This window comes from Hypanus sabinus, chromosome 2 (genome assembly GCF_030144855.1).
Source record: "Hypanus sabinus isolate sHypSab1 chromosome 2, sHypSab1.hap1, whole genome shotgun sequence".
NCBI classification, from domain to species: domain Eukaryota; kingdom Metazoa; phylum Chordata; class Chondrichthyes; order Myliobatiformes; family Dasyatidae; genus Hypanus; species Hypanus sabinus.
In genome coordinates, this window is record NC_082707.1 from 69,531,368 (window position 1) to 69,547,827 (window position 16,460).

The 16,460-nt window shown below is 41.9% G+C and overlaps 1 protein-coding gene across 6 annotated transcripts in view; it reads right to left on the reverse strand.

Annotated features, from left to right (window-relative positions):
* Window positions 1-16,460, reverse strand: part of pik3cb (phosphatidylinositol-4,5-bisphosphate 3-kinase, catalytic subunit beta) — a 184,008-nt gene that overhangs the window by 66,120 nt on the left and 101,428 nt on the right. For all 6 annotated transcript variants that reach the window (XM_059947939.1, XM_059947948.1, XM_059947954.1 and 3 more), the window contains 5 exons: window positions 13,989-14,078; window positions 6,196-6,441; window positions 2,207-2,303; window positions 1,978-2,108; window positions 343-396 (listed from right to left, as the gene is read on the reverse strand). In XM_059947939.1, the coding sequence (XP_059803922.1) occupies window positions 343-396; window positions 1,978-2,108; window positions 2,207-2,303; window positions 6,196-6,441; window positions 13,989-14,078 (618 nt within the window). The remainder of the gene's footprint in view (window positions 1-342; window positions 397-1,977; window positions 2,109-2,206; window positions 2,304-6,195; window positions 6,442-13,988; window positions 14,079-16,460) is intronic.

The window sequence follows — 16,460 nt, forward strand, 5'->3', positions numbered from 1 at the left end:
ATGACAGAAGACAGAATTCTACTCTACCCTTTCTAACCTGTGATGGTCACTAACAAACTTCTGTCAAATTCCCAATCATATTTAACAGCTCAGAACTGCAAATCTTACCACAGTTAGAACCAATTTAATAATCTTTGTCAAATTGCATAGTGGTACTTTCTGCAATTAGTTGCTGTATCACATTATAATCTAAAATAAATCATAAAAGTTTATGCTTTGAATGAGAGTAAGACTGATTATCATGGACGTAACAGATTCTTCACAACAGAATAGGGTGCATATAATGGGTCAATGACCACTAGGTGGCATTACAGCATGCTCTGCTACTCTAGTTGTACTTACCGCTGTACTTAGTGTGTCGTTGCTTCGTGCAATTTCGGCTGCCTTCTCCAAAATCTTTAATTAGTGACATTTAAAGAAAGAAAGAAAGTCAGAAAATACTCAAAAATTTGAAAGCAAACATTTCCATATCAGCATCAGAGCAATGCAAGCACAATCAAAGTTTCTTTCAAAGAATTCTTTCACAATTGAAGTTTCTTTCAAAGGCACTTTCAAACAATTAAGTTTACTGCATTAACTTATTTGTTAGCTATTTATCTAAATTCACTTCACTGGACACAGATGTGCTCCTCAATTTATTCAAACCCACAACCTGACCTCAATGTTTTACCTATGTCAGTTGCAAACACATCATGTAAAGAAATGTGTGTTTTGTTCTCCAGACATTTGCACAGAGCAAGTCCTTCCGGCCCTTCCAGCCACACTGCCCATCAGTCTCCGATTTAACCCCAGCCTCATCACAGGACAACTTACAATGGCCAATTAGCCTACCAACCGGCAAGTCTTTGGACGGAGAGGAAATTGGAGCACCCAGAGGAAACCCACATGGTCACGGTGAGAACGTACAAACTGCTTCCAGAGAGCAGCAGGGATTGAACCCATGTTGTTGGTACTGTAAATTGTTGTGCTAACCACTACAGTAGCATGCCAGCCCCGAGTCGCTGACAATTATTACCTCTTTATGAATCCAAGTTATTTTCAAAGTCGAACGTTAACATTTAGATAATGAACTTTCCCTTTTAAAGAGTCAATTTTGTGCAGAAAACCATTGTTGATCATTGCATTCTCTACCTTCAGACTACAATGGTAGTCGAAGCAGTAGTAGTACCAGAATGAAGGAAAAGATTTAAAAGATTTATTTGCCATAAAAGAACAGGCAATTTTTATCTGAATGACAATTATGGTCAATAGAGTAAAAACTGATTAGATTTTATAAGAGAAGACAATTGACTCTCCAAGTCATCAACCAAATAGAGTTGAGGGATTTGTTAAATTAGTTTGAATTGAACTAGTGACAACACACAGTGCAAAATAGAATAACATCTCTAAGACTGACAAAATTATTTCCATTATTTATTTTAGAGAAGGTACTCATTCCCCCCCTCCCCATTTTGTTAGTTCAATATAACATTTATTTCTACTTATTATAAGTATTTCTGGTCAACAGTTTTAATTCCTACAAGTGTGGTAATGTCAGTTTCAGCAGAAGTAATGCTGCAAGCCGGGTGAATTTAGCAAAGAAAAAATATTTTTGAGTAAAGCTCGTTTACACTTTATCCAGCAATAAAGCATGGTGACTAAGTAATGCAGTATGGTATGACATTGCTCTTTTGGTTCTCGTAGTCAGAAATCCCACCAGAAGAGGGCTGAGATTTTGACCACACTGAAAATGAACATGTTGCAGTACATATCCGGAATGAAGAGGCTCTGTAAAGATTGCTCCGTGTTACTCCTTGGCAAGGGGAAGAAAATGCATTTTCACAATCCCTTAGACTGCAGAAAGCTTCACCAAAAAAAAACCTAGAGATAAGCACACAATACAAGCTTCTAATATAAATGGTAAATAAATTTTTCACTACGTAAGTGTTTGATAATAAAGTATTGGTATTGGTTAAATGGCTTGCAATAATTATCTACCTTGTCAAAAGCAGGATAAAAGATTGGTGACTTGCTGTACTCCTGGAATTGGATCTGCAGGGCTGTGGCATTTTCAGTGTATGGATTGGTCTGTGTTGTGCCAATTGGGTTCAGCATTTCTTCCAGTTCATCTGAAACCCATGGAAACTTGGTGTAAATCACTCACATTTTGGGAGTCAAATTCTGAACATTTTAATTGGAGAGAAGTTTCAAGAGTGCTAATACATACCAGGAAAAGATGACCAACAGTGCAGCGTGAGACTGCCGTTCTTCAACTGACCCCTGAAGTTAAATACCATCGTATTCACCCATGCAATTGGATAGTGCTAATGAAAAGGAAGTATTTGCTTTTTTATTTTGATGTTCATCAAGACAGAGTATATCAAAAATATCCCTAGCCAAAGAACAATTTTAACATGTAGTTACATATACATTTTTTTTTACCCAGAAAAATATTTTTTAGCATCCTTGCTAGCAATGTACCAGTCCCTAATTAGAGGTGATGAACTGCCTTCCTGAATCATTGTCAAACTTCTGGTGAAAATCTGCCTTCAATGCTGTGGGACTGAAAGTTCAAGGATTTGCAAAGGTATTTCTAAGTAAATATATGATGTTTGAATTGGAAGGGAACCTGGAAGCAATGCTGTGCAGAGATGGTAGAGATTGTCTGTTTGAGAGGTGCTGCCAGAGTAACAAAAGTCAGTAACTGAAGCTCATTTTACAGGCCGTACACTCTGTAGTCACAGTGTGTCAGAAAGGAGTGTTAAGGGTTGTGTATTAGGTACCATTTTAGTGAATGGCTTTGTTCTAAATTGTCAAGCTTAAATGTTACTGGAATTTCACTGAGGTAAATGGAGAATATTCCATCATACTACTGACTTGTGCATCGTTAATGGTGGTGTCACCTTGAGGCATCAGAAGATAAATCAATCACTCAGCACGAGATATCCAATCCTGACCATGGTGTTTTGTAGCTGGTCTGGCTGAGCAAATGGTCAGTGGTGGCCCCTAGGATATGGATGGAGGGGAACTTGGGAGCAGTACTGCCATTGGATGTCCAGGATAGGCAATTACATATCCTCATGTTGGAGATGATCATCACCTGGCCTTTAATGCAATGCGAGTGTGATTCAGCACTAGTCAGCTCGTGGCTGAACATCAGCATAATGTTGCGGCAAGCAGGTACATTTAGTTCATTTAATGAGGAGATCCAAATGGAATTAAGCACTGTACAATCACCAAACATTCTCTCCTTTTACATTATGACTGAATGATGAATATTGAAGAAACTATGAAGATGGCTGGGCTAGGACACCATCCCCTGAAGAAGCTTACATTGATCTCATTGAGTGGGAAGGTTATAACTGTTGAATGACAATCATCTTTCTAGGTTTGAAGGCACAAGCCACAAGGTTTGTAGGGTTAAATTATGAAAAGAAGTTGAACCAACTTGGGATATGCACCTTTGAAATTAGAGGTAGGAAGGTTGTGGCGATGACTCTAAAGCTTAAGCATTGGTAATACTAAGAGTGTCTTAATAATGATCCCAGTGCCCTTAGATTGTGCCTCATGCTCACTCTGTAGAATTGATATTGAAGAATAGTGAGGAAAGGCATGGATAACTTCTTTCAGCACCACTCTGAACTGATTCTGTGTCCTAGCGACTCCCATTTAAAAGCTCATTTCTTCAGTATTATTTATACTTGTGTAGTTTATCTTCTTATGCACGTTGGTTGTTTGTCAGTCTTTGCCTGCTTATGCATAGTATTCTATGCAAAATCTGCATGAAAATGAACAAAGTAGTACTGCATATGTAACATATATGGTACTTTGATAATAAATTTACTTTGACCCTTTATGGCTTTTTCATTCAACTGTTGGCAATGCACTGTTCTTCCACTAGATGGAGAACTGGCCAACTTTTGTCAAAATGTTCTGAGCAAGGAAAGCGGTAAATAGGGTGCATTGAGTTGGTGTGGATGGGTCTTGCACCAACAGACCCATGCAATTCCCACAGATATAAAAGACATGATGGGAAATTTGTCTGTCCTAAAACATTGGCCATCAGCAACAATGTTCTTCATTAATGGGCATAATCATTAACAGTGAATTCACATATACATTAATTAAAATGGCAGCAATACACACAAAATGTTGGAAGAGCTCAGCAGGCCAGGCAGCATCCATGGAAAAAGTACATTCGACATTTCAGGCTGAGACCCTTCATCAGGACTGGAGAAACAAAGATGAGAAGTCAGAGTAAGAAAGTTGGGAGAGGGGAGGAAGAAACCAAGAGGGAGGGAGGGGAGGGGGTGAAGAGTCAAGGGACTGATTGGTGAAAGAGATAAAGGGCTGGAGAAGGAGGAATCTGATAGGAGAGGACAGAAGCCATGGAAGAAATGGAAGGGGAAGGAGGACCAGAGGGAGGTGATAGCCAGGTAAGGTGGTAAGGCGAGAGAGGAAAATGCATTGGAATAGTAGGGGTACAGCTACTACCAGATGTTCAAGAAATCAATGTTCATGCCATCAGATTGGAGGCTACCCAAATGGAATACAAGGTGTTGCTCCTCCAACCTGAGTGGCCTCATCGCAGCAGTGGAAGAGGCCATGGACTAACATGTCAGTCATGGGAAGTGGAATTAAAATGGGTGGACACTGGGTGATCTGCCCTTTCATTCCAGAATGAAAAGCCTCCTCCTGAGAGCAGATACAGTGGAGCTGGAGGAATTGAGAGGGGAGGAAGGTGTCCAAAATGGACTAGGTAAATTTGAAAGGCAGGATGGAAGTTGGAGGCAAAGTAGACGAAGTCGACAAGCTCCTCACGGGTGCAGGAAGTAGCACCAATGCAGTCGTCAATGTAGCATAGGAAGAATTGGGAAGTGATACCAATGTAAGTTTGGAACATTAACAGTTTATTCGAGAACTAAAGAGATGTCTTCCTTCTTCAAGGAAAGGGACCTCCCTTCCTCCACTATAAAACTGCCCTCAGCCGCTTCCCTTCCACTTCATGCATGTCAGCCCTCACCCCATCCTCCTGCCACCCCACCAGGAATAGGGTTCCTCTTGTCCTCACCTAGCCCCAAGAGCCTCTGTGTCCAGCACATAATTTCTACATAACTTCTGCCATCTCCAATGGGATCCCCACCTTTTCCTGCTTTCAACATGGATCGCTCCCTACACAGCTCCCTTGTCCATTCAGCCCTACCCACAGATCTCCTTTCTTGCACTTAACCACTCAAGTGAAAAAAGTGCTACATCTGTCCGACACCTCCTTCCTCACTACCATACAGAGCACCAAATAGTGCTTCTAGGTGAGGCAACACTTCACCTATGAGTTTGTTGGGGTCATCTACTGCATCCAGTGCTCCTGGTGTGGTCTCCTGTTTCAATTTCTTGAACTTCCGGTGCCCATTTCCCCCTTGCACCTTATCTCCTTACCTGTCCATTGCCTCCCTCTAGTACTCCTTTCCCTTCCCTCTCTTCCATGGCCTTCTCTCCTCTCCCATCAGATACTCCCTTCTCCAGCCTTTTATCTTTTTCACCAATCAACTTCACAGCTCTTTACTTCCCCCTCCCCCCCCGGTTTCACCTACTACCTTGTATTTCTTCCTCCCTTCGCCCCCACCTTCTTTGACTTATCATCTTTTTTTCTCCAGTTCTGATGAAGGAGTCTCGGCCCAAAACACAGCTCTTTACTCTTTTCCATAGATGTTGCCTGGCCTGCTGAGTTCCTCCAGCATTTTGTGTGTGTTGCTTGGATTTCCAGCATCTACGGATTTTCTCTTGTTTATGATTAATTAAAGTGGTTTAAGCATCTTACCAAATCTGACCTTGAAGTTTGTAAAGCATGAAGTACTTGGCTGATTCTGGCATAAAGGATAATAAAATTCCATCCACCAGGAATCAATATACTGTATAATAATTTTGACAAAAATATGTATCTGATTGAGTATGGCAGATCGCCTCAAGGATCTTCACAGTTCAAAATCTGATACCAAACCTTGAGGAGATATTAGTGCAGGTGACCTTAAATATGGTTCAGTTATTTAAGTACAAGGAATGTTATAGAGGGGAGTGCCTGGGAGATTTGGATGTCAAGGGAAGCTCAAGTTTAGCTTTCAGGCTAAACTTTTAAAATAACACCTTTATGATCAAACCACTGACACAGCTATTGCAGTTGAAATGTAAATACGGTTGGAAAATTGATATAATACTAACTACTTTTCCTGCTTTCCGAATGGTCTGGTACTTAGACACGTTCTTTGTCGATTTTTGTTTTTTCACTTTATCCATCACTCCATACACTGCAAAACAGAGTCTAGACATTCTTGGCAGGTCACAGATGTTAATTTCAAAGTCCAATGTCTCATTCCAGACGAGATCATTTTTTCCAGATATCTCACTGCTTACAACAGGTTCACAAAGGAGCTCAGTTCCATGGAAAATCCCGGCCCTGACTTGAACCTATGGGAATGAAAAGCAGATGATTAACAGCTAGGCTGTGGCAAAATGCAAGTGGCTCTGCTTCAGAATGGATATCATGTAATTTCAGGAAGGTTTTTCATGCATCTCCCATGACAGAAATGATCACCTGTATTTTATCCAAGGTGAAGCACTGCAGTTATGCCAATCCTTACCTTGGGACAGTGTACAGCAAGAAAAAAAATTGGAACAATGAAAATCCAGTGTAAGATATGGCTACAACATTTCATGCTCATATAACTTTTGAACAGGAATGCTAGAGTTGAGATGAGCAATTCAATGTAAAAATATGGCTTGAATCATGCAAAATTAAAAACACTTGCAGATCCTATAATTATTAAGCTGCATCAGCTAACAGAAAACTATACACACTCGGGCATTAAGATTTTAAGTAAAACTAATTTGTTGATTTCAACAAAGGACGGGTGAAATTTCTTCTGTCGATTCAGGACACAGAACATGGAATCCTATTCTTTATTCAGAAGAACATTTTGCTGAAGGAACCAGCAGTAGTGATGGGATAAACTCTGTAATGAGTAGACATTATCCAACATAAATCATCTCCACTGTAATATGGTCTGCCATTTACTTTCCATATATACCATATCAACAAAGGAGTCCATCTTGTCCTTCAACAGCGTCGAAAATTCAGATCTGAAGAACGTGCAAAATTAATACTAATAGTTCAAAATCAGGAAAGAATTTTAATCATCTTCCTGTCCTCACCTCACCACCACCTTCCCACTGTTTCTTCGACACTCATTGTACCAGCGAGGTACCGGCTTAATCACTCAGAAGTAGTTAACTTTCTGTTCAATTCTCACCTATCACTTTACTAAGTACATTCGCTTAGATCACAGTTGAAATAAATACTCAAAATGTCCCCATTAAACATCAGACCCTCAATGGAATGGTAATATTAAATTTTGCAAAATCTACTGAAGGAAACAAGCAGGATTGAATTATGGAAAATTGCTTAAAGCAGTACAATGAATTAGCATCATATAGATTTATTGTGCAAATAATGATAAAGCTGAGAAACAGACCTTTAGCTGACCATGTTCATCTGACCATTTTGCCCAACTAAGCAACTGTATCCTTCTTATGCTGAATTATGTGTCTCTCTAAACGCTTCTTAAACTTACTCTCTGATCCACCATGTCCCCTGGCCGCATGTTTCAGAAAAAGAACCATTCTTGGTTTAAAAGAACTTGTACATCAGACTTCCTTTAGAACTCCTGCCTCTCACCATAAGCCTATGCCCAATTGTTCATTCATGATTTGTCTACCTTGGGAAAAAAAGATTATCTGCCCCATCTTTCATTTATTCAAAAATTATGGACGACAAAAGCAACACGAGTGAATCTGCAGATGCTGGAAATAAATAAAAAACACAAAATGCTGGCAGAACTCAGTAGGCCAGACAGCATCTGTGGGAGAATGTAGTGACGACGTTTCGGGCCGAAACCCTTCATCAGAAGTGAAGTAACATGGGATGGTCGAGGGGGGGGATTAAGAAGTGGGGGGGGGATAAAGTAGAGAGCTGGGAAGTGATAGGCTGGAGGGAAATGGGCTAGGGAAGGTGGAGAATTATGGGAAATAAAAGCGAAAGAAAGGTAGGGCTTGGGGGAGAGATTATAGTGAGGGGGGAAAGAGAGAGAGAAAGAAACAGACTAAAATAATAGATAGGGATGGGGGGGCACGGGTATCAACAGAGGTCAGTAAGTTGGATGTTTATGCCAGCAGGAAGGAGGCTACTTAGGTGGGAGATAAGGTATTGCTCCATCGACCTGCGCGCGGCCTCATCTTGACAGTAGAGGAGGCCATGGACAGACATGTCGGAGTGGGAGTGGTCTGTGGAATCAAAGTGTGTGGCCACAGGGAGATCCCGCCACTGCTGGAGGACTGAGTGCCAGTGTTCAGCGAAACGGTCTCCCAGTCTGTTCCCCCAATGTGGCCATTTATACATTGGGGAGACCCGCCGCAGACTGTGAGACCGTTTCCCCGATCAGCGGCACTCGGTCCTCCAGCAGTGGCGGGATCTCCCTGTGGCCACACACTTCAATTCCACAGACCACTCCCACTGACCTCCGTTGATACCCCTGCCCCCCACCCTTACCCCCATCCCTATCTATTATTTTAGTTTGGTTCTCTTTCTCTCTCTTTTTTCCCCCCTCACTATAATCTCTCCCCCCAGCCCTACCTTTCTTTCTCTTTTATTTCCCATAATTCTCCACCTTCCCCCTAGACCATTTCCCTTCAGCCTATCACTTCCTAGCTCTCTACTTTATCCCTCCCCCCACTTCTTATCCCCTCTCGACCATCCCATGTTACTTCATTCCTGATGAAGGGTTTCAGCCCAAAACGTTGTTATTACCTCTTCCCATAGATGCTGTCTGGCCTGCTGAGTTCTGCCAGCATTTTGTGTTTTTTATGGAGGACAAAAGAATTGTTTTAACTTTCTGCTTCTTATCTCTTTCACATAAAGTCAGCTTTCTTTCCTTTTATAACTATTAAAGCATAGTTTTATATTGGATTAAACATTCAGACTTCTTGTTTCAACCACCGTCTGAGGGTTCAGTCAGATTGGTTAAAGAAATTATTGAACTGTTTCCATGTCTCAGGATCCCTACAAAGATGCTGTAATACAGTAAATGACTCTCAACTCCCACAAGCACCTGCGCAAAATGTTTGTGGGCATCTGGAAGCATAATGAACAGCGAACACCATTCATTCATTCTGGAACGCAAATGTAGGCCAATCGAAGAAAGCCAACTACCTCTCATATGAATAATTTCCTACCAATGCAGATTCTTAAGCTTTTGTAACAAGACAGCAGACAAATGTGCCAAATTTACATGCCAAATGCAAACTTGTCTTGAATTAACTTCTCAACCAACTGTCTATCTGTACAGTACTCTTAAATTGGAAAACCTGAAAGCTGGAACAGGTGGCACTGAAAGAGAGACAGACGCATTTCAAGCAATACACACAAACGTTGGAGGAACTCAGCAGGCATCTATGGAAAAGAGTAAACAGTTGACGTTTTGGTCTGAGACCATTCATCAGAATTGGAGAAAAAAAGATGAGAAGATTGAGTAAAGAGGAGGGAGAAGGGAGGAAGAAATATAAGGTAGTAAGTGATAAGTGAAACTGTGGGGTGGGGGATGAGGGTTGAAGTAAAGAGCTGGTAAGTCGACTGGAATGGGGAATGGTGGTAGGGGTGGGGATGATATTATTGTAACTTCAAGAAATTGATGTTCATGCCACCATGAGGATGCCCAGACGGCATATAAGGTGTTGTTCCTCCAACCCAAGTGCAGCCTCTTTGCAGCAGTACAGGCCATGGACTGACCTGCCAGAACAGGAATTAAAATGAGCGGCCACTGGGAGATCCTGCTTTTTCTGGTGGGCGGAGCAGTGTTCTCCCTACCTACATCGGGTCTCACTGATATATAGGTCACACCAGGAACACCAGATACAGTAGCTAACTCCAACAGACCCCTGGTGAAGTGTCGCCTCACCTGGAAGGACTGTTTCAAACCCTGAATAGTAGTGGGGAAGAGGTTCAGAGGCAGGTGCTCCTCCCTCTTCCCTTTTCTCCATGGCCTCTGTCCTCTCCTACCAGATCTACCCTCTCCAGCCCTGTTATCTCTTTCACCAATCGAATTCCCAGCTCTTTACCCGTCCCCCACTCCCGGTTTCACCAATCACCTACCACCTGTGGTTCTTCCTCCCCACCCCCCACCTTCTTACTCTGACTCCTCACCTTTTTTTCTCCAGTCCTGATGAAGCATCTCAGCCCGAAACGCCAACTGTTTACTCCTTTCCATAGACGCTGCCTGGTGAGCTGAGTTCCTCTAGTATTTTTTTGTATGTTGTTTGGATCTCCAGCATCTGCGGATTTTCTTTTGTTTGTGAGAGAAACATTTCAAGTTGATAGCCCTTTATAAAAACCTTGGCTTAAGATGCTATGTGCCACCAGTCACGAGCACTTCAAGGCAGCATTGCAAGCAGCAGAGTGTAACCCCAGGCGGAAGCCCCATTGTAAGAGCACCTGTGTTGTACACTGGGTTGTTGAAATTTCAACAGCCAAAAAGGCAAGAAAATGCAGATGCTGGACAACACAACAGCACTCATCAGTATAATATGGGTATTACACCACAACAGACCAGTAACAACTCAGTATGTTGATGATGTCATTGAGCCAATGTATTAACTCTGATTCTCTACAGATGCTGCTCAACCTGCCCTTGACACTCACTCAGTATTTTCTGGTTTTAAGTTTCAGAATTCTTTCCTCTTTGATTTTCTGTTTACTAATGCTCTGGCCCCTACACGCAGCTCCCAGAAGTGCCCTCAGTTGAGCTCGTTGAGAAGGTTTACAGAGGGAGCCATCAGACGCGCATGACTGCACGCTTTGGCTGCAGCAGGGGTGGAGGGCCCAGTGGGTCTTTTATTACAGTGTGTGGTTCTTTTTAGGAGCTGCAAAAAGAACTAGTTGGTGCGCAACACTAAGACAGCAATACTAAAAAAAAGTCAACTTTAAAGGCAGGCAGAAATGAGATAAATACAATTTAGCGATAAGATACAAAGGGCAGAGACAGAACATGAGAGAGAAGGAAATGCAGTTCAATTGAAGCCATACAACCAATTACTGTATCCCTCCACCAAGTAAACAAAGCCAATTCACTTGACTTGAATACGGCTTATATCTGAATATAAATGAAGATTAAACCACCACATTGCCTCACACAGAGATTAAACAAACAATAATGGGGATACAATGAGAGCTTCTCATCTGAATGTGGGAATCACGTAGAGCTGTATTCACTCCCCCAGCCAAATAGATGCTGTGACTTTATATTACAGCTGTGTCAATGCCTGAAAACTAACTTTGCTTAGCAATGTGTATTACACTTAAGCTGAGTAACCACGGCAAACACCACTTCCTGTTGCGAACATAGAAGGTACAATGACCATATACAGAGAGCCAATTATGAACACCAAGCATTAGCTGGCATGTTACGTTGTTGCTTTATTCTTCAGAGCATTTTATGAAGCAAAATTCCTGGGACAGATGCCTGCTAGTGGATTGGAAAGATCAAGGCCCACCATTGTAGCCTCACTCTATGTACTAAGCTGGTGGCTGACTTTCTATGTTGATTGTGAAGTCAGAAATTATCCTCATAGAATGAAAATCATTATAATAAACACAAAACTAATTAAGTAAGTATTGAACTGTCACTTTTAAATCTGTGCCAACCATTTCCACAGCAAAAACACACAAAATGCCAGAGGAATTCAGCAGGTCAGGCAGCATCTATGGAAAGGATAAACAGTCGACAATTTGGGCAAAGACTCTTCATCAGGGTTGGAAAAAAAAATACGAAGTCAGAACAAGAATGTGGGGGAGTGGAGGAAGAAGCACAAGGTGGCAGGTGATAGACCCGGACCTGTTACCACAGCCACGTATCCTTCTTAGGAATATGTCTTCACTGCCATTTTGTGCCATAAGGCTCCCAGATCCAGTTTCAAGCATCTTGATTCTGGCCCTCTGAGTACCCCAGGTACTCACACGCAGTTGACTGGTCTCATCACCTGCCACCTTGTTCTTCCTCCTCCTCCATCCCCAACTTCTCGCTCTGACCTCTCTTTTTTTTATCCCCAGTCCTGATGAAGTGTCTTGGCCTGAAATGACAACTGTTTTTTCATTTCCATAGATGCTGCTTGACCTGCTGAGTTCCTCCAGCACTTTGCATGTTTTGCCTTGGATTTCCAGCTTCTGCAGATTTTCTCTTGTTTGTGAAACCATCTCCAAATCCAACTTACTGCTCACTGCTTTATTAATTATCAATCCTATAATCAAGCAGGAAAAACTTCTAGTTTCCTCAGTCACAGTAGAAAGTAGAGACATAGAGGGACTTCCTTGCCTTATAAGCTTGCCCACTGTGCAAGCATTCATCAATTGTGCTAGATAATATAGCTCATTAAAAGACATCTCTGGCAACCACCTTCAAAGACTGGAAATCCCCAAGGCGCAACAAAAATGTGTTTTTTTAAAATTTAAGGGCCGCACCGCAGCATAACAGTTAGCACACCTCTTTTCAACACCAGTGATTTACTGATTGGAGTTCCATTCCTGAGTTTGCAGGCTCTTCCATCCAGGTGCTCCCGTCTCCTCCCACATTCCAAACGCGGACGGTTAGGGTTTGAGAGTTGCGGGCATACCACGCAGGCCCTGGAGGTGTGTCAACACTTGCAGGCTGCTCAGCACAATCCTTGCCGATTTGAAGAAAGACAATGTACTTCACTGTATGCTTAGACGTACATGTGATAAATACTTACTTACTGTCCACTACACCACTGCTGTGTAGGGCAGCAGTGAAGCTCCTCCATCTCTGGCGGTGCTCAGGGCTTCCTTCATCATGTCAGTAGCCTCCTCTCAGATTTTACTGCTGTCAGCCACGCAAGTCACAGATGGAGGCTCAGGAAGACCATCTCACTCAGATACAGGAGGATTCTTCATTGCTGTTCTGTAACAACTTTGTTTTCCCAGTCAGGGTTGTTAGCGCTGAACTGAACCTCCAAACCTGGATGACCAGTGGGCTATCTTAGTCTGAACTCTACCTTTTGACTTGTTTGGCATGGGTGGCCCTAACAAGAGCCAAAGCATAAAGCCCTGACCCTGACCCCAACCACCACAGCCCTCTGGGTCATTGAGGATTGCAAACCTCCTAAGACAACAACAAGGCTGTGGTCCTCTTGGAAGATGTGATAAATAAAGCTAATCAATTTATTTTATTTAGAGATACAGTGTGGTAACAGGCCCTTCCATCCCGTCGAGCCAGGGCCACTCAATCACATTCGTGTTAATAATTAAACTATGAACCTGTACGTCATTGGAATGCGAGAGGAAACTGGAGCAACCAACAGGGAGAACATACAAATTCCTTACAGTGGCAGAATTGAATCCGTGTCACAGACAATGTAATAGTGTTATGCTAATCACACACTATGTTTATCACTAGCTGGTTTAGTGTCCCAGTTCCCTGGGAGCATCTCCTACTTGTCCTCATCACAGAGGATTCCAGCCTTCCATTAATAACACTCCCATATTGGTCAAACACGACACCAACACAATGTTACTTAAGGAATCCTGAGTGTTCAGTGAGCCTAGCGATTTAAGCTCTCTCGATGAACTTCACAAGCACAGTTAGGGTGACATAGACTCTGCTAAGGTAACCTCAAACACTATTAACACCATTTCCTTGAGCTTTCAATCACATCAACAAAATGACCCTTTTAAAAAAAAAACCAGGAAATCCTTTAAGAGCCTGGATACCTTTGAAGGTGATTTTACACTCTTAATGTTGGGAGAAATAGTGTAGAAAATAAACTTTTAAAAAAATGGGACAATTCTGGAACATTGCATGTCACGTGTAATGTGCATAACAACCAGCTCATATAGCTTAGATTTGGAACTTGCATTTCATTAATTAGTTTTGAAAACATTAACGGTTACCTACCCGCAAAGCTTCATCGGCATTTACTTTGGTCCCTCGGACAAGAACAATCTTAAAAGGAGCATTTATATCCCAAATACTATTTGTCATTTCCTGAAAAAAAGGGACAATAACAATAAGGTTTTTTTTTTCTATTTACAATAAATCAATGTTGCCTCTGCCCAATGCCAGCATTTTTATTTTGTGCTGAACATAACCAGGTGCTTAAAGTTGTAACAATTAAGCTCAAGGTACTGTGGTCGTATTTAAAATACTATAAACCGAAGATGAATAAATAACATTCCTATTAATTGTGTGACACCAGTTTCAGCTTTGGGTTAATTTATAGGTATGCTTAAGATCATTCAGAAACCATGCAAAAACACTTCTAAAATTCTCAAAGTGTTCTTAAAGGCCAGATACACTGAAGGTGTTTCCCATGGCTGGAAATGCAGTTTGCAAAAATGGAGTGGGCTATTTAAAACTGAGTGGAAGAGGAATTTGTGCACTTCATTTGAACCCTTTGCAATTTTCTCCTCCTGAAATCTGTTTATTCAAAATTGAGACCAATAAATTTCTGCATTTTGAGAGGGTTAATGAATCTGGAAATTATGTGGGGAAATGAAGCAAAGGTAGAGGATCTGCTACAGCCTTAATGGATGGTAGAGCGGCCTTCCTCGTATCCTTCTTTCCTATTGTTACCGCAGCTGTTAAAGTGGTTTCCATAATTTTGCTGCTAACAAGAAAGTCATAAATAACGAGTCTGCAAAAATGAAATTAGATCTAAATTCAGTTTCAGCTTTGGGGAGGAAAAGGACAAACCAGTGGGATTACGTTTTGAAGGTTTTGATGTTACAGTCTGTGGCCAGCATTTATATGTTATCAATTTTACAGTACCTTACTGCTTTTTTAAAAATACATACAATACACTATAGAAATCATCAGCAAGGTCATGGTTGTGCACCTGGCATTTAATTCTGCATACAATGGGACAATTACCTAACTTTATGTATCACAGAATGGAGGTAATCTATTTACAGACATTTCCTTCCATTCAGAAACCCATGCTCAATCATCTCATTGTCTAATAACCGCTTTGACCGACCATCAGTGCAGACTATTTGATGTTAGAAATCTAACACTAGAAAGGAAAAAAATGACACTGCTTTTAGTACAGGCATGATTGAAACACAGAGGCTTTAGAACCACCCCCTCCCCAACTCCTGACTTCCCTGCTGGCAAATACGAGGGGCGATTGATAAGTTTGTGGCCTAAGGTATAAGGAGATGAGTTATACAGCTCTCGTTAGGTGCACATGCAGTTCAACTCTGAGTGAAAATGCAGAAAGTTTGAAGTTAATAATTCATCTCCTTCTATCTTAGACCACGAACTTAACAATCACCCCATACTGTGGACCACTTCTGGAGGTCCAAGATGCCTTCAAAAGTACAACAATTATACCAGTGCCCAAGAAAGCAGTATGAGCTGCCTCGATGACTATTGCCCAGTGGCACTCGCATCTACAGGGATGAAGTGCTTTCAGAGCTTGGTCATGGCTAGCATCAACTCCTGCCTAAGCAGGGACCTGGATCCGTTGTAATTTGCCTATCACCACAGTAGGTTTACAGCTGACGCAATCTCACTGGCTTTCCACTCAGCAGCGGATCACCTGGACAATTGTGATAACTACAGCAATCTGCTTTTCGCTGATTGCAGCTCAGTGCTCAGCACAATCATATGCTCAGTACTAATCAACAAGTTCCAACAAAACCTGGGCCCCTGTAGCTCCCTCTTCAACTGGGTCCTTGACTTTCTCACCAAAGATAACAACCCCTCCTTGGTGAATCAACACTGGCGCAGGTCAAGGATGTGCGCTTACCCCACTGCTCTACTCACTCTACACCCAACAACGTGTGGCCAGGCACAGCTGAAACAACATCTCTAAATTTGCCGAGGATACAACTATTGTTGGCAGAGTTTCAGATAGTGTTGAGGAGGCGTCCAGGAGCGGGGTAGATCAGAGTGATGTCGCAACAACCTCTTACACTCAACATCAGTAAGACTGAGGAATTTATTATAGTCTGGAGAAAGGGGAAGTCAAGGAAGTACACACCAGTCTTCATTAAGGGATCAGCTGTGGAATGGGTGAGCAGTTCTCTGAAAACTCTATCCAGCGCACAACATGATGTAATTACCAAGAAAACATAATTCTGTTATATTTCAGTAGGAGTTTGAAGAAACTGATTTCCCAATACACTTCACAGTCATGTGTATACAGGAAAATGTAATAGTCAAAATCTATTTTAGTATCTTCGGGTGAGGGTTAAAAAAATATTCACTGAGGCAAGGAAAACTCCTCTGCTCTCCTTTGGATTCCATTAGCTCTGGTTTTTTAAAAAAAGGCTGCACCTCATGACTGTGCATCACTCTCTCGGTACTGCCTTGTCAGCTTAATTTTGAATTGTGCTCTTCTGAGTCAGAGGCCGCCAACTGATC